This window comes from Danio rerio, chromosome 19 (assembly GCF_049306965.1).
Source record: "Danio rerio strain Tuebingen ecotype United States chromosome 19, GRCz12tu, whole genome shotgun sequence".
Classification (NCBI taxonomy): domain Eukaryota; kingdom Metazoa; phylum Chordata; class Actinopteri; order Cypriniformes; family Danionidae; genus Danio; species Danio rerio.
In genome coordinates, this window is record NC_133194.1 from 21451821 (window position 1) to 21476793 (window position 24973).

The window sequence follows — 24973 nt, forward strand, 5'->3', positions numbered from 1 at the left end:
TATTATTGTCATCTTGCTTGTCTGTCAACAGTCGCATCTTAAAAACTTGGTAGTGTGTTTTATACTCTTTGCAACAAGTCGGACAAGTCGTCAAGACTGAGGTGCTAGCAAACAAGTTTAGGTTTCTGCTGTACAGTTTTATTAAATCCTAAAACTTAATTCAAAACTGTTGCAAAGCTGTAATGATAGATAATTGATGATTGGAACTAGATTAATTCAAAGGAACAATATTTTGAAGCATAGCGATCAGCGAGCGTATTTCCCTGTAACACAGGAAGTGGGAGGAATGACATTCTGCTACAGGACAAACACGAGACTGACATGATCACTACAGTGAAGCGATAGTGCTAAAAGATCAAGCTGTAGTATATTGCATGATAGTAATAAAAAATAAAAATGACCGCGCTGACGTGTAGGTTTATTAGACTTGCTGATGGTCTTTTAAGAGGAAGGCCAGTATTCGTTTTCAGATGTGGAGCAGCGCTGCAGAGGTATTTGACAAGTTATTTACATTGATACAAAATATTAGCATCATAATGTAATGTTTAACTCGGGATCATGTCAAGGATATTCGTTGATATTAGTTTGCATTTTAAATTTAGTTTAAGCTTTAAAGTTGATCGTAATAATGGTAGTAATAAATGCATATTTGAATCGCTGTGTTTAACGCTGTATACATTACATTTTATTTAGCCGTCAGTGGTCATATGTATGTATGTATGTATGTATGTATGTATGTATATATTTATATATAATGTGTGTGTGTATAACGTTGTATACATTACATTTTATTTAGCCGTCAAATGTGTGTTTATGTATGTATATATAATATAATATTTATGTATGTGGGTGTGTATATATATATATATATATATATATATATATATATATATATATATATATATATATATATATATATTGTTTGTGTGTGCATAACAGTTTTTTATCACGTTATTGACAGCGGAGCTCCTGTTATTCAATGTGTGAGGACGCATCGGTCGAACACATGGTGGGATGAGCACCTGACGGAGGATAATGCATCCTTTTTGAAGAAGTTAACTGCAGAGGAATACGATCAAATGACAAAGGACAGACTCAACCCCCTTAAGGATGAGCCCTGGCCCAGACATGAGTGGGTGGAAGGTGGGTCACTCTTCCAGGACGCTTGCTGCTTGTCTTCATAAATGTGTTGCATTTGTGTACTTCATTACATGAAACTTCAGTTTATATCAGTGATCTTAAACTTAATTCCTGAAAGTTTAGCTCTAACCACTTTCAACTCAGACTTGCTTTATAGTCTCTAGTAGTCTTGAACACCTTTATTACTTGGATTGGATCAGTTGTGTTCTAATTAGGGATTGCACAAAACTTAGCAGAGCTGTGGCCCTCCAGGAATCGAGTTTGAGACTCATGGTTTATATGATCCCATTAAATTGTAACCTGCATCTCCTCAGGGAGTCGGAGAGTTGGTCTTGTGGCCATTAAACTTGGAATGATGCCTGTGTGGAGCAAATCTGGAGAGAGACACGTTGTTACAATGCTACAGGTAATAAACACTGCACAAGTAAAAGCTATTGCAATTCAAATCTAATTGTCATATTTGCTGTGCACTTAATCCTTTCATCAAAGTTGTCCTGAAAGTAAATTTTTTTTAAACAATACACATTCTAGTTTTTGGACAGTTTTGATGACCTTTTTTTGAATCACTTTAGATGTTGACCAATGTATATTATTGTGATTAATTATATATCTTTATTCAGTGGGTATTAAAATTGGATAACAATTGATGAATGAAAAAAATGAAAAAGACAAAAAAAGTATTGTTCAAAACTTGTACCTTTTTTTCTGTTAAAAAAAACCCATAAAGGTTTTAAATAAAACAAGGATAATAACTTGGTGAGGAGGAAACTTTTGCTATACCATGCTAATAGACCAGTGTTTTTACTAAATGACTTAAGTCAGTCAAACAAAACTCTTTATTTTGTGGGAAGCACATTGACCAAATTTAGAGAACTGTAATACAATAAAAGATTAAAACTTATGTTTCTGAAGTTTACTGAAGTCAAAAAAGTGTAGGACGTACTCTGTCCCATGCTTTTATAGACTTAAGAAAATCTGCTGACACTGGCCCTGTTCTCTCACACTGCACTGATGTGGTCTTTATTCACTTTTCCAGTCTCTTCCAAAATGACTGTAGTAGGTTTCTTTTCAATAACTTTGTCCCCAAGGATTTTGCTCAGGTTTTCAGTCAGGTTTAGGTCGGGACTCTGGGCTGGCCACTTCATTATTTCAGTGTTTTAATCTTGAAGCAACTGATTGGCCTATTTTGGTATGCTATGGTGGCTCATTGTCCTGCATGAAAATTGCTGGCTGACTGTGCAATGAACAGAGGGAACAAATATTGCCAAAGGATTATCTGATAAACATTTTCTTTCAATCTTCCATATATATAACAGACACAACTCCAGCTGCAGAAAGCATTCCTGACACAACATGTCCTTCTCAACCTTTCACTGATTATTTTTTACACACTGAGTTATTCTTGAGTTCAGTATTTCCTTAATTTGATAAGGAACATAATGTTTCACATTGGGTACAAAACCTGAAATCTGTTTTATCACAAAAGTGAGTTTTGGACTACCATGTTTGTCCACACATCCTGTTCCTGAGCACATTTTAGCCTGCCTTTTTATTATATCATGCAAGAGGTGCACAAATTACATGGGATCACATACAAATGGAAGAAAAAGAAGAAAAAAATGTTTCAATCTTTTTTTTTTCTTTGTTTGCCTTGTTATTGTCTGCTCAAAGACTGTAAAAATAAAAAATAACTTGCTGCAAAGGTTTTTTGAGTTGACCTAACTTTGAACCGGCGATGCAGTGGCGCAGTAGGTAGTGCTGTTTCCTCACAGCAAGAAGGTTGCTGGTTTGAGCCTCGGCTGGGTCAGTTGGCGTGCATGTTTTCCTTGTGTTTGCTTGGGTTTCCTCTGGGTTCCCCTATTTCCGCCACAGTCCAAAGATATGCGGTACAGGTGAATTGAATAAGTTAAATTGTCCATAGTGTGTGAGTGTGAATGAGTGTGTATGGATGTTTCCCAGAGATTGGTTGCAGCTGGAAGGGCATCTGTTGTATAAAAACGTGCTGGATATTTTGGCAGTTCATTCTGCTGTGGCGACCCTGGATTAATAAAGGGACTAAGCCGAAAAGAGAATGAATGAATTAATAACTTTTAACCCAAGTACTAGTCTTGGCTTAATTTAAGTTGCATCAAGTGAACAAGCTCTGCAGCCAGTTGCCTTACAATTTTATTTTTGGTCAACTTTGTTTCACAGCGTAAGAAGTTTGATCACCACAGAGGCTTTCCATCCAAATTCACTTAAGTGTAGAAACGCTGTATGCTGAGATAAAGATACTTAGCTTGTTAAGCACTGAACTGGTATTCCACTGGTTTCCACTATCGTGCCTAAAAAGAGTGAGCCAAGGCCAGTCGCGTTTCCACTATCACTTCCGGGGCCTAATCTGGCCAAAGCGGGGCTTTCTTGGGGCCAGCAGAGGGCCTTTTTCGGCCCGCCGAATACCTTGGGCCAAAGAGGGCCACTGGGGCTTCGGGGCGGAGTGAAAGGAGAGGCGGGCAGTTTTCCAATCGCACATGAGTACATGCGCCAAACAAATAAAGAAATAAGGGAAAGAAAACATCTAGCCTTACAGTCTGGGGGTCTTTTTGCGAATGATCACCCTTATGTTTCTCTTTTAAATGTAAGGGTGTTGCATAAAATAATAAAGTAGTTTTCATTTATAGTGACATTCTTTTCTTTGTTCTCCTTGATGTTTTAATAACACATAATAATATTTACACCATATTAAAGACACAGCAGACAGTAAAGGTTTTCGAGAGTTTTTATTTAGTTTAAAAGGTGTATTTTGTGCTTGTTTAAATGCCTGTATGTGTGTGTGAGACCGAGCAAGAGCGCTCCCTTCACAACTCTGTTGCGGCTTTTAAATTTTTTTTTTTAATTTCATTTATTTTGAAGATAATACACAATATGAACACAACAGAAACGTGCCCACTTTCGTAGACTTTAAATAGTGTCATATCTTGATAAAATAGCCCAAAGTATATTAAAAATATAATTTAAAGAATTACAAATATCGATATAATAAAATCGCATTAAATAAAAAAAACAATATTAAATAAACAAAAGCTAGCTAGAATAATGTAGGTAGCCTACATATAATACATAAACCGTTTTAAAACCACATATAACTTTCATTTTACAAAGACCTGAAAAAAAAAAAGATTTTATATATTTTCTAAAAACAATAAACACCAGAGAAGGTTTGAAATATTATTTATAAAGTTTTTGGATACGATGATATTAATCAATTTATGCAAACAGAGCATTTTTTTTGGGTGAGTGAAAGCAGAAACTAGCCTACTTTTTTTTTTTTTTTTCAGTCATCCAGTCCTGCGCAGCGCTACTTTAAACGCATTGGGGAAAAGTCCAAACACAAAATGTGTTCTGTGTCCTCAAACTAGTGTTTATGTGTTTTATATGAGGTGGTAAAATTAATTTTAACATGATGTCTATTAAAACAAGGATGTTATAAAATACATTTCATACCGAGTTATAACAGAGAATTTCTGTGGCTTTATAATATGGATGTGTGCGCTCACTGTGCTGGGTCCCTCCGTTAGTGGCAAGACCACTCGATGCACGATGCCAACAGTTGGTCAGCGAGTAAACATATGTAATGAATGGAAATACACTGGTCTGTGCGTATCGACATATAATGTACTGCTGTACAGAAACGTGTCATTTGTTTGTTTAGGTTGTCTTCATTTTAATGGATTGGTTTCGAGACAATTCCATGGTGTGCTTTATCTGCCTGATTCCCGCTGAAGTGGGCGGTTTGTGTGACGTTTGATTCGGGGGACGTTCAGGGGGTAGGGTTTGCGTGATGCGCTGTGAGCTGCTAGCCCCACAGTGGAAACACAACAGTATTTTGGCCTCATTACTTAACCTCCTGGGCGATTGGCCCAGCCCGATAAAAGCCCTGGCTTGCACTGGCCCGGCTATTTTCAGCTGCAGTGTTACTGGTTACCCATTGAAGGTGTCTGAACTTGTCACATTTTTGTTACTTTTTTCTTTCGTGGACGTCCAGCCTTTTTGGGGGACTTAAATGAGTTAATGAGATTGTAAAGATTATTTTTACAATTACTATGTTTTAGAATTTACAGATTAGGAATGACCAGCTGCCTGCCTATCTTATTTGGCATTCAAATTATTTTACATATGCAGGCTATGAAACATCTTTATAAGTGCACAAGGGAGGCTCCATAATGAATTTCATTTAATAAAGCATGCAGTATATTTTTATCATACACTTACGTGCAAGAAAGTTTCAAATAACTTGTGTAACATGCTATTCCAAAAACAAAACAACGTGCCTTTGTAAACAAATTTAAATATATATTTTTGTATTACTATTATCACTGTCTTCACAGAGATGGGCTACAGGTTCATGCTGCCTCTCTGTTGTTAAAGGGGTGGTCCACAGTATATTTTAAGGCTTGGTTCTGTTTATAAGATGCAAAGCAATGCTTTGAAAATCACGTTATCTTTTCATATATCTTTGATATTAACGTACTTGGCTAATAATTTTCATTTTCCTAGTTTCTCTAAAAGGCCTGCCCTCAAGTGGTTCTGATTGGCCAGCTAACATAATGTGTTGTGATTCGCGGATTGGCTCCACGTCACCACGTCACGCCCCCACAAGCATGTGCTTTTGCACTGTGTAAACAGCCATATCAGTTTGCCTGAATCAGACAGAAAACGAAGAGCAGACAGCTGATCCTTACGTCTGCTCTCTAAAATTAAATCTGACAAGTGTCTTTCACATATATTTGCAATAAGCATGTGTAAATAATATAAAACATTCACATGTCTTTTGTGAGTTTGTAATTTGAAATTTAAATTGCATGAAAAGCGGCTGCATAGAAAGACACTAAAAGCTTCCACATAGAGAGACTGCAGCACTGGTGAAGATTGCGCTTGTAAATCTGACAGTCATATAGTTACCATGTTTTTTTTCCCATTTTAGGAAGAGTGAAATGTACATATGTGCTTTGAACAACCAGGTGGATGTATAGCTGTGAAGTTTTATCTGTAATGCATCCCAGACCACCTTTTAAACCGGTTTAAGAAATCAGATTTATACTTGTCTCAGATTACAATACATTTCAGATGTAAAAGCCCCTAAAAGTGTTGATGAGTGCTCTTTTTCCAAGCCTCAATTTTTTCACTGCTTCAGAATATGCCTAAAATCGCCTTTTTAAAATCTCAATATTATAATCTCATAACTTTTATTAAACTTAAATTTATCACATTTATTTAATTAACAGTAAAATTGATCAAAACTGTCTCAGTTCATTTATTTACACATCTTTTAAATTGTTGGTGGTTGAATCACATCATGTGTCACATAATAACTTTTTATAAATAAATTAAAGTTAGTAAACTACATCTGTTATCATGGAATTAAATATTATTTAATAAACTCGATTTGACTTCAGCTAACAGTGAACAATTGTGTGTGTGTTTATTTTTGAACATTAACTGTTATGTTGTAAAGTAATTATTAGTGATTTTATAGTTAAGAACAGAAAAGTTCTTCAAGTATATTGAATGGAAGCATTAATAAATACAATTCATTTAGTCTGTATTTTCTACTTTGGAATAAAAATGATTATTAAAGATCTATTATATCTCCAGAATCAGCCCTTTTGGAGTTATGTTTTGTATGTATGCAACTGGGAAACTGTAAATGCAGTTGGAATTTGAATTTAACACACCCAAATCTGTCTTTCAGGTGAAGGACTGTCATGTAGTCAAACATCTGTCCAAGGAAGATTATAATGGGCACACATCAGCTCTGGTCGTTGGTGGAAAGAATGTCTCTCCTTTTCACGTAAGACATGTCTTGAACGTTTTTCAGTAAGACTGCTCTTGTCCACATGCTCCTAACGAACCTCTGTCTCTTCACCTTTCTGCCAATCCTTGACCTCTCTGAGGTGGAACAGGATAATAGACTAGAGCTGTTCTGCTTCTGTGGATGAGAGGGATTATAATAAAACCTGAAAAGAAATTAGAGGGCTCTCAGTAGATGTAGAGGTGACCTTTTTGTGTGTATGTGCATGTTACGGAAAATGATTATGTGAAACCTAGACAACTTGTCTCCTGTACAGCTTTTTTAAGTGCATTCTTCTGGAACTCCTCGATTGACTTTCTGTAATGGTGGAACTGTTGGTGGTAGAAAAGAAAGACTAACAGTGATGGACAGATTCTGACGGATTTTTTAAACCCCTTCAACAGTTCAGTAGAGTTTGCTATAAAAAAATAACTTTTGTCAGTGTCATTTTCCCCCATTTTTGGCAATAAGCTAGTGTGTGTGTCATCTGTCTGTATTTGACAGCTGCCACAAAGTGCTGCTTGAAGTGTAATTGTCAATTGTCCTGACCTTCAGTCCGAGCCTTCAGTCAGTCAATCAACTCCCAAAACACAGCAGAGCAGTTTGGGTTTAATGTATTCTCTTTTTCTTCACCCTTTCTATGCTTTTTAAAGATAAGTTAGAAAATCTCTTGCAGTAACTCGGTCAAGCTATTATTTAATTTTTTTTTTTTTCAGAGGCCGGTGGGATATTTGGAGATTTTCCAGAATGCAGGAATTCCACCCAAGCAGAAACTCACCACCTTTTGTGTTACAGACAATGCTATAATCAAACCAGGTATTCTCACCTGTCAGTGTTTGTGTGTGTGTATTCTAGCCAAAATAAAGCAAACTCCAGAAAAAAAAAAAATATCAAATGAAATACTGTGAAAATTTCCTTGCTCTGTTAAACAAAATTTGAAAAAATAAAAATAAAATAAAAGCTAATAATTTTAACTTAACTATAACAGATATATAATCTGTAACAGATTAAAATCAATTTAGTTTTAATTTTGAATTTCAGTAAACACGCCCTAAGGCTAATTTATACTTCTGCGTGAAGCGCATACGTATGGTCTGGCGCAGCCTTTGCGCAGTCGCATACCCCTTGAACATAAATAATGTTGCACGTTTGCAGGTTCCCGCCTGTGAATTAGCGAGTTTTAGCTTCTTGTACTTTAAGGTAGCCTTCAGAAAAAACAAAACACCAGCAAAGAAAGTCAACATAGAGGAGCATAAAAACCTACTGCCAGCTAGCATATTGGAAGTGTTATTGCAGAGCAACACAAACAGCGTGCAGAAATATAAATGCATGACCTCACGCAAGATGTGCCGTGGGTCACGGTGGTGATCACTTGACGCAGAAGTGTAACTCAGCCTTTACAATGTCTGTTTGATTGTGCATTTTGTTGTTTTGTTTACTTTATTTTTTTTCTTCTTTTTTTTAAGTTTAACATTTAGTAATTTTCTTGTATACTTTTTGTCATTACCATTGTTGGGGGTAACCTGTTATAACTAACTCACGTTACGTAATAATATTACTTTTGCAAAATAACAAGTAATATAACGCATAACTTTTAAAAATAAGTAATATTATTTGAGTTACTTTTACTTTTTTTGTTACATATTTCACCGAAAATGACTTCACAAGTTGACTTATAAAGCAAAAACAACACTCCTGATTAAATTTTTTTAACTTTTACACGTTTTTGATTATTTTTCCCTTGTGTATTTGTTTATTATTATTTGTTGATTTTGTTTCAGATTTTTTTTTTTGGTCAATTTGTTTTTTTTCTGCTTTGACTTAAGTTTTGGTTTTCTTTGTCTAGGCACTCCTCTTTACGCAGCTCACTTCCGTCCAGGACAATATGTGGATGTCACAGCCAAAACGTGAGTCCAATACAAATGCGTCTATGAATCTTTGTATTTCTATTTTGATAGTAGTATCATTGATTTTATAAGCTAATAATTATGGGTGTTTTGCTCTTACAACTGCCTCTTTGAGTTCAGTTAAAAAGTACCAGAGTTCATGCACCTTTTTGATGCAGTTTGTTTGGCCAGGTGGGAAAGTGGAAATCATACTCGGGTGTGCACTAAAAGTAGTCCACAAACAAGTGTACTGAGACCTGCTTAAAGAGGTGCTCTCTGTATGCTTTCAAATGAACTCTGAAGAACTTAGTTACTTGACCACAACTATGGAAGGTCTGCAAATTTCCTCTGCTCTTTGTTTATTTTTGTGTGTTGTGTATGCGAGTTTTCCACCCGTTAATTCTGACCAATTAAAATGCAGTTCAGGAAATAGCCAACGACTCATATGGATGTTGTCTTGTGACTGCTTTTTAATTCATTCCAACTGGTTGTGAACAGTCGGTCTGTTGTGAAATGGAACCAAACTGCTCAAATGTAACATTTTTGACCAGACCAAAGACAACTTACTACAGATGTAAATGGGGGGAGAATCTTAAACTGCCAGCCCGCGGGCCATTTACGACTGCAACTGACATAAAAGATATAAGGAGATTCGACCCGCCAAAACATATATTTTTGAACCCCTATCATTGTTGTTTACTCTAGCCACTTGTGGTTTTGACCGGCCATCTAGTCAACATTTAAAATACTGCATTCAGATTGGTTTTACTTTCTTTTTCTCTGTGAACAGTTGAGAGTAACACACATGTATTTTAATTCTGTGGCTAATTTAAACGTTAAAATATATGTCCATAAGTGCTGTAATTTTACCTAAGCGCTATAGTTGTAAATATTCAAGGGTTGTTTGCGTATTTTGTTGTACAAACAATTCTTCTTTTCTTATGTTATGCTGGTGGTGTAACAAATATGTTAGTATTTGATTCAAATGGTCTCATTTAATAGATTTTCCTCATTTGCTTATTAGGATTTGCATAAAAACTATCGAAGTTTGTAAAATTGTACTGCTAGTTGAATTAAACTTGTTAAAGTAAATGTGAATATGCACATACTTTTCTTCTCTTAGTTGAAGTAAAAAAAAAAAAAGAAAGAAAGAACAATTGCCAGTAAAGTCACTTAAGGTAAATAAACTGCTTTCTGCTATTCTTATGCTATTTGGATAATACAATTGGTTGGGACAGATTTATAATTTTTATGCCTATTATTTGTAGTAATTTTATAGCAATTTAAAGGCATCTATGGTGAAAAAACTATTTTTCGAGCTGTTTGGACTGGCATATACGTAGGTATAGTGAATCGATTGTCATATTGGGGTGATATAAACACACCCAGTCCTTTTTTTTTCGGTGCCTGAACCGATACTTTTTAGCCACAAAATGATGGTGGATGACTCTTCAAAAATATTTTATTTGACAAAATATTTAAAAAAATAATTTTAATAGAATTATATAATTACAGTTTAAAGTAAATATCAATTCATATTGTAATTCATTAATACATTTACTTTGATCATTTGTTGGTTAGCATGAATTTAGGATTTGCAATATGAAATTTCATTAGCTTACTATTAACCTGTGGGGGGCGGGCAGGGGCCAAGTACTTTTTATGGGCACATTTTAACTTGTATACCACAAAATACTTAAAACATTATTCCGAGTCATTTGTTTTCAAGCATCATTCTGCAGTCTTCATAAACAAGATAATTAAAAACCTTAAACTCAAAATAATCTTCCTAGTGATACAACAAGATACTGGTGTAGGAGAACACATTTCTAACATTCAAGTACATCAAGGCACATTGTTGGACCTCTAAACTTTAACAGGCCTACAGTTGAAGTCAATTTATTTTGCCCTCCCATTCATTTAAAATAATTTTTCTGAAAACTTTTACAGTGTTTCCTAAAAAAAAAAAATTCTGGAGTCATAAGTCGTATTTCTTATTATTTATTTTATGAATACAAGCCGTTTTTAATAATAATAAATAAATAAAAATAAGGTCAGTATTATTAGCCTCCTTAAGAAATATTTACTGTATATTTTTGATATACACAACAAATCAGTTACAAAATAATTCGACTAACTATTTCAACTTTCGTAGTTAACTGATTAAGTCTAAATTACACTTTAATCTGAATAAAAGACTATAAAATACTTAAAGGGACTTTGTCTGAATACAACTGTCTTGCAATATAACAAGTAAAATCTTCTGCACTGATTGTCAGCATGGGGAAGATAAAACAGTAGATATTAGAAATGAATGAGTTAAACTGTTATGTTTAAAAATGTGTTGTAAGTAAATCATGTTTTGAAGACGGAAATCAAAAATGAATAAAGGCAAAACTAAACGAGTTGAATATGACTTACATGAGCGTGACTGAAAACTGCATTTCATCAATGTCCTACATCTGTTTTTAAGTAGCTCCCTGACTGTTTGTAAATTCAAGACTGCATTTCCTAACGTTGAACTATGTACACTAGATTTCTGATTAAAAATGGTCTCTGCATAGTCGATGACTTTTTATATTAAGTTTTAAAATCGCTATTGAAAACAGAAGTCTAATTACATCAACAGTGGACATTTTGATAGTGTTTCACAACATGAACATGACTGAAGTTTAATCTTTTTATTACCTGTGTCAATTTGATGAACGTGATCATGCGTGTTGGTCTGAAGAGTGTCGCTCTCGCTCACCGATAACCGCTAGAAAACCAGGCTGAATGCGCTGTACTGCGCACGTTGCATGCGTCTGTTTCCTAGCGACAATAACAATCGCCTGATATCGCCTGTCCGTATTCCTCAAAGTTGTTTAGCATTAAATGTTTAGTGATGCTGTGACACAACGCCTATGTGTGCCTTTTTTCATACACCACTTACGTCCATGCCGCAGCACCGAAATTCGTACACTGATTTAATACCGGTACATACCGGTTCCCAAGGTACCGGTGCTACAATGGCACCGGGTTTTGGTACCCAACTCTACTGTGGACCAATTGGAGCAGTTTTGAGATCGACCACAACTTGATGTAGGAGTGATGTACCCTCCAATATTGATTAACAGGTGCGCATTACTATCCTCAGTTTGTTGTATCATGTTTGCCATTTTCGGCGTTTGAGTCAAAGCAATGTCACCAAAGAAAGACCCTTGCTCTGTTTTTAGATGTAAGGCTCTTGGGCTCAACACAAGATCAACATTCACCACATGATCACTCTTATCGGCGCCATTGTTTGTAACTTTAGGTGGATTTTAAACATGTACTTTTCATTTTGTTTTCCTAAAACTTCATTACACGGTCACAAAAGCTCTCTGTCATCTTAACTAGGTACAGCTGGAAGGTGCGAGCGTATTGCCCCACATGCGCAACCCTCCATTGGAAATAATGAACTTGCCTTAAGCAGGTCGCACACCAGAAGCGCCACTCTGCGACATGCATTTTAGAATTTTAAACATAGGTTTCTATTAGGATACACACAGCGGCGCCGCAAGTCGGCGGCTGTCTATGGTACCCAGCCGCGACTCAGGACACTGTTCATATTTCTGCCACACCACATAGAGCCATTTGACTAGTTTCATTTTAAATAACATGCGAATGTGTGTGTCTGGTGTGCCGTATCGAAGCTCTGAGCGGCGCATCTTGTGTGTGACGCCCGTTAGTTATAGCCTCAGTCAAAGTTAATTCAGAATGTGTGGTTTTTAGTCTGTGGTTTTTAGTCTACAAGCTTGGAACTTTAAACTAGCACATAGTTGGCTGTAAAACTATACAAAGACACAAATGATTTTGTACTCTCTGCTTGGTCTGTGTCCAAGTCTTACATGTATGGCTGACTTCTGGTCCTCTTACTCATGGTGCCTCTCTCTGTCTGCCTGTCTGTTGCCATACACAAAGTGCGGGAGCTCTTGGCTCCGCCCCCTTGTTAAGTTGGGCTGGAATTCGAAACTAATTTTCATGTGAAGCAACACACCCCTAAAACAACGACCTGTGTACACGCTCCCAAAATGCCACTTTTTAATACATTATAATAAAAAATCTGAATTGTGTTTTAAACTGAACCTAAACTGGCACACTCAGAAGAACCATAATATAAATATTAAATCTTTAAAAAAAGGGTAAACTAGGTGCCCTTTAAACTACCCCTTCAATATGTACAACAAGAAATAAAAAGCTAGAGTTTTGACTGCATAATCTTGGCCATACACACAACAACCACAGATATATTTCAACAGCTGATTTGTGACACAATAAACATGCTGATTTGCATTATAACTGGTGACAGGTAATGCTTGAAATAAAAGCATCAAGTCTGCTGTCCTAAGATGCATCAGTTATGTCAGGTTTTTACTTTTTTCTTGTACTTTAAAACTATAAATTGTCAGTCACTAAAATGGCCCCCCACCAATTTGAGATCACTGCACTAAATAGTGATCTTTCCCCCACACATTGATTGTTACACTTTTGACTGTTTGGCATAAATTGGATTAAATAAAGTTTTGACAAAATGACTACTGACAAAATGTTTGATTAACTCAATTTTATTGTCAAGGTAAACATGCATCTTACTGTTTTAAAGTGTCTGACTTTTTTCTCTTTTACCTCCTTCCTGCCTCCATCCATTTTATTTGGAAGGCTTCATCTCCTCATATAATGGGTGTATGAATCTCAGGGATTGAGTTCTACCACTGGCCAAGAGCCACTTCAGCTTCAACAACTTTTTGCAGTAGACCAGTCTGAGGGCTCTATTTTGACGGTCCATGCGCAGAGCGCAAAACGCAGGGCACAAACGCTTTCAGGGCGAGTCAGAATACATTTTTGCTAATTTAAGGACGGGAAAATCTGCTTTGCGCCATTGCGCATGGTCTAAAAGGGTTGAGTTCGCTATTTACAGGACGCAAAGTAAGTCTAAGGGGAAAAAATGAGCATTTCACTTGCAAACAGTTTACAGTTTTTTTTTTTTTTTACAGAAAACTGTTAAACAGAGCATCTACTGCGTGAGAATGAGAGATAATGGATCTACTTTCACATTTGCTCTTGGATAGGGAACCTTTACGCACAGACATCAATTAGTCTATAAATAAATAATTTTGTTTGTTAAGCACAAATATTCGTTTCAAAACTATTTCTAAATTCAGTTCTAATTTCCAGCAAACGAATAAATGAACAATAATAGAGGAGTATGCTCAAAAACCTGAGTTATATCCTAAAACACATGCTATTCCCCATATGGTCTAAAACCTGACAGGTGGGCAAATCTAAGCTTGTTTTTAATAAAACAAATATAAATATGGATATAATAAATAATACTGCCAATAACAATAACATTATACAAAAGCAAATTGTTATGAAGGAACTGAAAAAGCCTCCCGAGATGAAGAAGACATAAAAGCAGTGATTTTTCATATTTATGTAGGCTTTAATCCTTTATATTTATATCCTATATCTATTCTTATTATATCCTATATATATCCTTAATATTTAATTTTTTTCATATGTAAAGATATTTGCTTATTGCTCTCTTGTGCGTATTAAGCAGTGCGTAAGCGAGGCGCAACTCTGCGCCAGAGTTTAGACCGGGTTTCTTTTGGTCTTATGAAAAATCTATTAAAGTTTCTCAAAATAGCAACGTGCCAGCAGTGCACGCCTCAGAACGCCTTCCTTTTTAGACCAGTACACCTATGGGCGCACATATGAGCGCTAATGCATTTGCTATTTAAACAGCGTAGCGCAACGACTCTTGCGCCAAGCTGAAACTAGCAAAAGACTATTGCTCCACGCCTTGCGCCACATTGCGTCTGGTGTATGATAGGGCCCTGAGAGTTCCACACAGATTTATGCTTGAGCCTTAGAGAGATCTGTCTGTAAATTTACTGATAAAGCAGCTGTAACCATACATGTTGTGTGTGACACATACATTTGTGTTTGAGACATACATTTGTGTTTGTGTGCGTGTGTGTCCATGTAAATATTATACACAGGGCTTGTTAGCAACATTACTAGCACCTCGCCATTGTCACTAGCCACACTTTTCTTGTTGGGAAAAAATATTTTGCTTAAATATGACTTTGACATGCTAATTTAATTGATTTAGATATTGTGTTATGTCCACATGCCTTTTCATTCATTTAACGTCTTGTGTGTATTAGCTTGCTCAGTGTGCATGAGCAAATGGGCTGTGTCAGAATCACAATTTTATACAGTCATTGGTCACAATGCAATCAGTTTTTATTTCACGACTTTTCAGGGCTCAAAATTAAGGATTTTCCAAATTTATCTCTGACCACACCAAATAAGTATTTCTTCATTATATAAGTATTTTCTATTAATAACAGTGACGGCAGCTCCCCACGAGACTGCCATCTAAACCAAAACAAACGGACGGCAGCTCCTCACGGAGACTGCCGTCAAACTGAAAGCAAAAGTAAAATATGTCCAGGCCCGGTCCTCTCTCGGCTTCCTCTGCCATCGTTCCTCCTTTTATTGTCCAGAGCTCCTTCCGTGGGATCCGCGGCAGGTGCGGACCGCAGGTGTATTCACTTACACGGTGGCCTCACTCCGTTCCCACGGCTCTCGGCCACACACCCTCGCCACATACCCCCATCTCCCATCACAGGCCGGGGGCACCCTGTGGCTGTGCATACTCCGGGGGTGGGTTTGGCGCCACAGCACCTGCGAGACCTATATGAGACGGGCCGAGAGAAAAGGAGATGGAAAAAAAGGAGGAAAGACAGAGTAGACCAAGAAAGGGGAGAGAGGAAAAAAATAAATAAATTGGGGTTCGGTTCTTCAGACACGCTGCCACTCGGTCCTCCACCAGCTGAGAGATGCGACGACGTGCTGGGAGCCCTGTGGAGGAATCTATCCACCCGTCCGTCTTCTGGTGTCCGGCGGGGGTTCTCCTGGCTGGCTGGCAGCATCTCTGGTCTCCTGCTCCGCTCCCGCTTTGGTGGACGGATGCAGGCTACGGCATCATGGCGGATCGCAGCGACTCCCCCGGGTTCTGTGGGATGGTTCCCTTCAGCACTTTCCCTTCCGGTGGTGAGCCCCGCGTCCCCTGCTCCTCCCCATGCTGGGAGACGGCAGCAGGCAGATCCTTTCCTCGCTACTCTCAGGCCGCCCGGCACTCTGGGCAGACGAGCGGGTTTCTCCCCCACTCGGGTTAACTCCCGAACACTCGCCCCCACTCACGGAGACTGCCGTCTAAACCAAAACAAACGGACGGCAGCTCCTCACGGAGACTGCCGTCAAACTGAAAGCAAAAGTAAAATATGTCCAGGCCCGGTCCTCTCTCGGCTTCCTCTGCCTTCGTTCCTACTTTTATTGTCCAGAGCTCCTTCCGTGGGATCCGCGGCAGGTGTGCACCGCAGGTGTATTCACTTACGCGTTGGCCTCACTCCGTTCCCACGGCTCTCGGCCACACCCCCTCGCCACAGTCATGTATCTAAAATATGCACAGTAAGCTGTCCTGGCTAAAAGTCCCAGATCACCAGTTAACTACACATAAATGGGGAGTTAATCTCCCATGAAAGCAATGTTATTGTAAAAAATGATAATTAAACCATATTAACAAAAATAACTGTAAGCAAAAGAAAGCAGGTGAAACACACCGTGCACATGGTTAATGTTAGGCCTGTTAATAATCTTTTCTAAGAAGAATTAAAATGAAAGCAGTGACCATTGCTGCTTACAAAAGAATGTGTATTTTTATTTTTATTTTTTTTTGATCTTGAGCTCTTGAAAGCAGCAGGACTGTGGGTGCTCGATCATCGCTCTTTGCCCAGTCTATTTCAAAGGGAACCAATCGCACCCATTGTGCTTCATCTAGTTACGGTTACTTTGCGCAAGTAAACAGGAGCACGTGCGCACTTTTTAACAGTCGCGCGCATCACATCAGCTGTTAGCGCGGGTGATCATGCTCTCATTCTGTATTCAGTATTTTGCTTTTGCGAACACAGTTACTTTGTCAGTCCTGTAGCTTCTCGATTCTAATATCACATTTGCACGAGTATTGGCCATGCTTATTGTCGAACCCTGCTTCTAAGAAAACTACAATTAAAAAATTATTTCCAACCAGCCAAAGTGGCTAGTAGAGGTGTCTGTTTTACCCACCAGAGCTGAAATCTACCCGCATTTGATGGGTTGGCGGGTGTTAATGTAAAGCCCTGACTGTACATATAATATATAATTGTCAGTTTTATAGTTGAATAACATTTTTACATAATAATATAGTTCTATTTTTTTACGTTATATATTTTAATATAGAACACTTTGCCCCTTGATATTAGAATCCATTACTATCTATTTTTAAATCACTCCTAAAAACAGACCTATTTAGCTTGGCTTTTAATATTTTTTTTAATAGTCCTTTCTACTGCTTCATTTTTTAATTATTGGCTTATGTACAGCACTTTAGTCATTCTTATTTTTTAATGTGCTTTATAAATAAATGAACTTAATATTTATGCTCTTAGCAGATGCATTCCAAAGCAACTTAAAATATTTGCATATGTCCATGTTGTGAACTGTGTGTTAATTTACAATCTGATAAATATACATACCCACATCAAACTCAAAGTCATTTGTTGATCTAGTGTCTAAACAGTTGATCGCCCTGAGGAAGAGACATAATCTGATGTTTCATTGTCTCTGCATATTAATCTGTTAAAGGATAACATTTTTACATTGGAGAAAAAATGAGCCCTGTCATCGGTAATGAGAGCTTTGCATCAAATAACTCTTGATTAATCAAGTCATTTTAGTCCTTTTTCATGTCTTGAGCACCTGCTCCATCAACAAGTAGGCCTGTCACAATAATCAATATATCGACTTATTATGCAATACTTTAAGATGACGTCAATAATTTTTGCTGCAATATATATATTTACAAATTCAGAAATAACGTTAAAGCCATTTTACAGTTACATGTATGCTCTACCTCACCGGTGTCTGTTTATATTTAGACTATAGGTGGGCATAGATACATTTTTTTTTTTACTAGATTAATCTCACTGTAATCTTGGAATAAATCTAGATTAAAATGGCTCAGTTGAATTCTGCCTCAGGCATTCAGATTATGTAATATATAAAACCCAATGTAATATATGTAATATATATTATATAATATATGTAATATAATTAATATAATACCCAAGTAATGACTAAAATTAAGTCTTTGAGAACAGGTTTCTCGAGCCAGGTGGCGCATTTGACCAGGGGCTCATTTCCTGTTTCCAAAATGCATCACAAACAGTTAGAGAAACTGTTCTACTATGATAATTGGTGATGAAAATAAATTGTTCAAAAAAATGTACTTGTGTTTCCTCACAGTTAAACATGAATTTTGAACTGTAGGCCTACATAAGCTCGAAATTAGCTAATTTTTGATTACCATAATCAAGACTAAAGTCATTACTGAACTAAACAAAAATGGAATTAAGATGTGGAGTGTACATATATTCGTGGCATTATTAAAGTAAAGACAGTAATTAAACTATTATCGTCATGTAGGACTTTTCACCATATTTTTCAACAAGATCCACTAACGCGGCTGTCAGTAAAGGACCACACACACACACACACACACACACACAAAAACACACACACACATATCGTGAAATGTGGACATTTTTTTTCTTTCTATTTGGCAAGCATTATTAAATTCCATAACACTTTTACCAGTCCTTACCCCTCATTTGTGTCTTAATACCCCCGTTTGTCACGGGGACATGAATGAAATGTTCATGAGTGAATGTGAAACTACCGAACTGCAGTTAGTTGCCTAAAACTTTACATGACAGCATTTCACGTATACACCTTAATTATATTATTGTCTATTAAGGCAAACAAGATTATGTCATGTCCTTGGGAGATCACAACTGTTGTAAGTGTTTATATGTGAAGAACAGGGGGTAGAGTTGTTACATACAGACAAGACTAATTAAATATCACGTTTAACAACTATAGTGAGACACGATCAAGCAGCACATCTGCGTACACTGCTCTCTGGGGTTTTGTGCTCAAAAGCACCCGCTGACTGCTGGAGCTCAGATGCACACATACACTGCAGCGCATGAGAGTATGCGTGTGGTCATGTGATGTGCGTTTTCAGCGGTATAGTGTGGAAGAAGGGCTTTTCAGAAATGCTAGATGAAACGCCAGTGTGGATGTGGATCGTTTACATTCTAAAATGCCATTTTAAAGTAAGACATATTAGTGTAATTGGGGCATAAGTGTGTATTTTTCACGAGCGAGTTGCTGCAATGGTGGTGAGGCGGAGGGTCGCAATGCCAGCTCAGCATCATGATGTCTATCGGCCATCAGCGATGGACGATTGCATCGTCTATCAACCCAACCATAATAATCAGTCGCATATAATGTTTTCAAAATGACAATAATATCACTTATCGCAACAGTTTCTGTGAAAATATTGCACAACAAAAATTCTTTATCGTGACATGCCTATCCACAAGATAATGTAATTTATGATGTTTTATGACATCTTTACTGCATTTAAAAAGTGGATTATTATTTTATTTTATTTTTTCTAGAATTGGCAAGGGTTTTCAGGGAGTGATGAAACGTTGGGGGTTCAAAGGTCAGCCTGCTTCCCATGGACAAACTAAAACACACAGAAGGCCAGGTGCTCTGGGCCCGGGAGGGGTAAGTGGATTTGTTTATGTACCAATGTATTGTCGCTTCATTTTCTCCATTCGCTATGTACTTTCCATTGTGATTTATTTATTTATTTTTGTGATTTGTGATAACTTAGTGGTCACATAGATATCACCCTATAATTGTTTTTTTTTGTATATGTGTGTATATCTACAGGTATGACTACTAATATAATGGTAATTATAATTAATAATTGTATAAAAATGTGAAAATGTGATTTTTGGTGTTTTTGGAAACCAAAAAACAAAAACAAAAAAAACAAGCCATTTAACAATCCAATTATTTAATTATCCAGTATGTATCATTCTTTGTATTGCTTTCATTATATGTCAATATCATTAATAGGTATGGGTCAAAGTTTTAATAACTGTGCTAAATGTGTACAGTGGGCTGCCTTTCAGTTTACATTAAAAATGATCAGAGGTACTTGGAACTGATTGCATTTCTTTTCAGGGACACAGTATGTCCATCACACTGTTTATTTTCAGTTATTAAAGTGCTTTCCTCTCTGAGAGATTTCACGTCAGTCATTTCAGATAGTCATAACTGTCTGTTGAGTCTCTCAGGAGAGTTGGCCATGACCTCACTATGCCCTTTTGGTAATGGATGAGTTAAGTAACTTGTCTCTTTGCCATCAGGATCCAGCAAAAGTTTTTAAAGGAACGAAGATGCCAGGGAGGATGGGAAACGTTTACAACACCAATTTTGGCTTGAAGGTACACTTATTATGATACATAAAATACATGTTTAAATCTTTAATAGACTGGTTGTATTGTGATAATCTGCTCGGGGTGATTATTCGTCCATGAAGCCAAATCCATGTTCTGCTTATGCTGTACATTGCAGTTCACATGCTGCATTGCAGATTTTGAGTGGCGTAATCATATTTTTTGTGTTTTATGCACTGTATCAAGAAAACATTAATTAATTACACATGAAAGTACACTGTATGCATTTCATAGCTCAGCTGTAGCATTATATTTCGTGCTTGGAAAGCACCTACCATAAGGTCACCCTGTGTCACAATGAGAAAACTGTGTGTGAGGATGTCCAGTTTAACCAAGGTCTTTTCTCTGGCAGATATGGAGGGTGAACACAAAGTATAACATTCTTTATGTCAACGGTTCTGTACCTGGGCATCGCAACTGTCTTGTCAAGGTAAACACTTTAAGGCCCTTTCAGATCACACAAATTTGTCAAGATTTCCTTAACGTAGGGTGTCTAGCATGTTTAATTTTTTCTGTGTGACACTTGCCCAGTGACACTGGGCAATAGGAGCACATAATGTCTTGATTATATCCACGCAGGTCAGGGAACTGAAAAATAAGCCACATATTTACTTATGGGTAGGCCCACACAGAATCTGCGCACGCAGAATTCCACAGATTTTAAGCCCATCGTTATTTTTGTTTATTTACTTTAATTCAGCACTATTATTGACTAATATGAAAATATTCATAAGATTTATTTATATCACAGGTTGTCAAGGCATATGTTCTGTCTTTTAGTAGAGATATTATATGAGAGACTTGCTTTGTTTACCAAAGAAAGTGGTTGTAATTGGATTTGCATTGTAAACATAAAAAATAAAAGTTAAAAAGGTATTGTTCATATATTAAGTTTTTAGTTATAATACTCCCAAAATCATTTCACATAATTCCACAGATTTTTAACAATATTCTGTGCAGAAATAGCAGAAAATGTCCACAGATTCTGTCTGGCCCTATATGGGTGGATTGCTGGTGGATAAGATTAATCACTGGTTATACAAACTTAAATAAGTTTTTCAAAAATATTGAGATGTTTTAAGCAATTGTATGTGACAAACTGGCACAAATATGCAGACATCTCCATTCTCACAAGTTTCTAAGTTCTCCTATTTTTTCAACCAAGTTTGTTCTTCAGTGCTACGAATACATTGTAAAAGCATGTCCTGCTCAATTAAATTACTTTAATTAAACTAGTTAAATTGAAACTGACCTGCACAATGGAAGATTTTGTCATTAACAATGAAAATATCAAATATTTTATACCATATAAAATGGTTTTAAACTAAATATTTCACTTTAATTTTATTTAGGCGAGATTATTATTTCATTCAAAACCAAACCAGTTTTGGTACTGATAGTGGACTGGTGTTGAAGCACTTCACCTCAAATGTTATTAATTATTTTTGTTCATCTAGTACAGAGATGCCCAAAGTAGGGCTCGCAGGCCAAAGTTGGCCCATTGTAACCTTTCATTTGGCCCACCATCCCATCTGACATAAACCTTTTTTTTTGTTTTTTTTGTTTGTTTATTGCTGACCTACAAAAAAGCAGACCTAATTAAATGTTTCAATTTAAAGTTGTAAATGAATCTGATTTTTTAAAATGTAATTACTGTCACTTGACTGCAGAAGACAGGCAAAATTAGTGTAATTCCATTCTGCTGTGTATTTGATTGTTTTTGTTTTTACTGTAAGAACTTCAATATAAAATGTAAAACAAATTAGAATGTATTAGTTTCTAGTTATTTTTAAAAACTATTAAATAAATTAGGAAAGTACCCATGGCAACTCTTTTCACCTTCGGCCCACTAGCCTCATTCAAATTTGGTTTTTGTGCCTTCATAAGAAAAAGTTTGGGCACCCCTGCTCTTCTAGATAACTGACCAACAATTTTTTTTGAATCAATATACAAATTATAACAAAAGAAATTTGTAAAAAAAGTTTTTTTTCCAAGAAATATTTTAGAATTATATTTTTCTTTTTTTTATCCATTATTCAATTATGTGGTGATGATTTATTTTGCTCTATGGAAAAAAAGATTTAATTAATGCTTAGCTGTAATTATTGTAATTGCTATTTTTTATATGTGGTTATTTTAAAGATTATGTCTTGAGCATCTGATTTTTCCTCTGTGCTGATGTGCTTTCATTTCATTTTCTCTGTCTCATGGCAAGTTTAGGTGAGGAAGTGTTTTATAACCTTGGCAGAAAAATATACGTTTAGATTTCAAAGAAAATATCTTACGGTAGTATTAAAAAGAAAGCATGAGATTGATCCTGTCAATGTCGTAATGAATGCCCTTAAATCATGTAGTCTAGTTGTCACCAAGCATCAGTGTTTATTGAGGTAAGAAATATTGTTATAGCAACACTTGTGACTGGTTTGGGAATTAACGCTCATCGTAGCATGACTGATTGGAAAGCAATGAGTAGTCTGGCACATTTGTTACCCGCGACGAGTCAAAATTTTGTCAAGACAAAGCTGCATAATCTGACATAGTGACTTTTGTAACCAACAATAAAATTCATGACCGGGGCTTTAGATGAACTCAAACTCAAGTATGCAAAGTCTCGAACACTTCTTTGATAGAAACTTCTTTAGAAAGTGAAGAATGTTTTTCCTCTCCATCCTTGATGCTTTTCTGTCTTCATTTTGAGCAGCATTTAGCTAAATAAAAAAAGTTGTGTATTGTACTGTCCATGCCAGCCCAAGCACTGACCTTGGTAAGCTAGTGCACATTTGTGTTGAGTGATTCATCAATATCACTGCGCAGAGGCGTTTTTGTTCACAAAGTCCTTTAGTAAATTAAAAGTATGTGGTTAACATTTCATCTCAGAGTTTATTTACATATTAAACATATAACTAAAGTTGAACTACCTCAAAGTTTACTTCATTTAGCAACAAAGTAGTAAAAACATCTTGATAAACTGGCACTGTTTTACCCTTATTGTCTAAACACTGTACTTACATTTCTTCAATCAGGTCAGGGACACAGTTCTGCCAACTCGGTTGGAGAAGAACAAGAACCTGCCGTTCCCCACATTCTTCGCTGATGGAAACGAAGAGCTCCCTGAAGACCTCTACGATGAGGACATGTTCCAGTTTGGGGAGCCTGAATCTTAATGAGGTTCTGATCCCTCAAGTTTTCTTGCTTACGCTGGTTAAAAGATGCAGGGCATGAAGGGATTGGGCTCTTTCATCTGAAGGAATCAACACTGCTAGGCTGACTTAAGACTGTTAAGCAAGTGATTTTGTCACAAAAATATGTACACACAAATATGTGAGATCATGTTAAAGTGTCAACTGTGTATTTAAACAATAAAACTGGTTTGATATTATCTCTTTTCTTTTTTTTGAGGGTTATAGCAATAAAACACTGCATGCAAATATTCACTTTACTAACAGAATGATAGCAAGTTTGTCTGTATAAGTGTGAAAATCAGTGGACGAAATCACAAAATATCTTAAAGGAGAGCTATTAAACTAAAAAAAATCACTTTTATAAAGGCTTTTAACATGGTTGTTTTAAACAACACTGTGTGAAAATAAAATTATAAAAATTAATTCAATCTTTTAAAATCACACTTCATAAAAACAGTCTGCAGAAACACTTTGGTTGAAATTCTCCATTTTTACATGTCATCAGAGGGGGAAAGTCCTGCCCATTAGATCACACGATTTTTATTGACTGTTACGAAAGTTGTAGATTTTGTCTTGATAAAATCTTGACTTATCGTGGGAAACAAATGTGTCAGATTACGCGTTCCTTTAGGATCAGTCATCCAGCGACATCTGCGAGGTGTGTTAATAATAATAATAATAATTAATAATTCCTTACATTTATATAGCGCTTTTCTGGGCACTCAAAGCGCTTTACACACAATGGGGGGAATCTCCTCATCCACCACCAGTGTGCAGCATCCACCTGGATGACGCGACGGCAGCCATTTTGCGCCAGACCGCACACCACACACCAGCTGATTGGTGGAGAGGAGACAGCGATGAAGCCAATTGGAATATGGGGATGGTTAGGAGGCCATGATGGACAAAGGCCAGTGGGCAGATTTGGCCTGGATGCCGGGGTTAAACCCCTACTCTTTTCGAAGGACATCCTGGGATTTTTAACGACCACAGAGAGTCGGGACCTCGGTTTAACGTCTTACGTGTTACTTGCCAAAGCAGTCACAAGTGTTGTTTTTTTATTTCAATCGCTATAAATACTGATGCGTGCTGACAACTAGGCTACATTATTTAAGGTCATTTATTATGACATTGATAGGATCAAACGCATTTCCTTTTTAATATTAAGATATATTTTTTTATCTTAATGTAAATTTTCAGCATTAGATTTCATTTAAACACAGCAAACTTGACATTGCAGGCAGATCATCTTTAAAACCAAAATGCACAAAGGTTTGCATTATATGAATTAAAAAAATGAAAGCAAACTTCGTACCGCAGCACTATTTTTATCAGCCTAGAAGGCACGTCATCGCGAAATTCAAACGCAAAAGCGTAAAACTTGTGAACATGTATTTAAAGCTAAAACTAATTTGTTTTGTATTTTGAGTTGAAACTTTGCATACGCTCTAGGGACATCAGAGAGTTATTTGACATCTTGTAAAAATG

The 24973-nt window shown here is 36.5% G+C and overlaps 1 protein-coding gene across 2 annotated transcripts; it reads left to right on the plus strand.

Annotated features, from left to right (window-relative positions):
* The first annotated feature begins 284 nt into the window (after window positions 1-284).
* On the plus strand, window positions 285-23682 carry mrpl3 (mitochondrial ribosomal protein L3). 2 transcript variants are annotated; one of them, NM_200007.1, is given in 11 exon segments: window positions 286-491; window positions 962-1031; window positions 1110-1143; window positions 1455-1546; window positions 6872-6970; window positions 7687-7786; window positions 8817-8877; window positions 19452-19563; window positions 20214-20291; window positions 20656-20733; window positions 23327-23682. In NM_200007.1, coding segments are annotated over 11 exon segments (960 nt in total). In that variant the 5' UTR covers window positions 286-396; the 3' UTR covers window positions 23468-23682.
* The last annotated feature ends 1291 nt before the right edge of the window (window positions 23683-24973 follow it).

Coding starts and splice junctions, on each gene's coding strand:
- mrpl3 (XM_005159511.4), top strand. CDS start 397: ATGACCGCGCTGACGTGTAGGTTTATTAGACTTGCTGATGGTCTTTTA. Junction 1,547..6,871: donor ACGTTGTTACAATGCTACAG/GTAATAAACACT, acceptor TCTGTCTTTCAG/GTGAAGGACTGTCATGTAGT. Junction 20,734..23,326: donor ATCGCAACTGTCTTGTCAAG/GTAAACACTTTA, acceptor TTCTTCAATCAG/GTCAGGGACACAGTTCTGCC.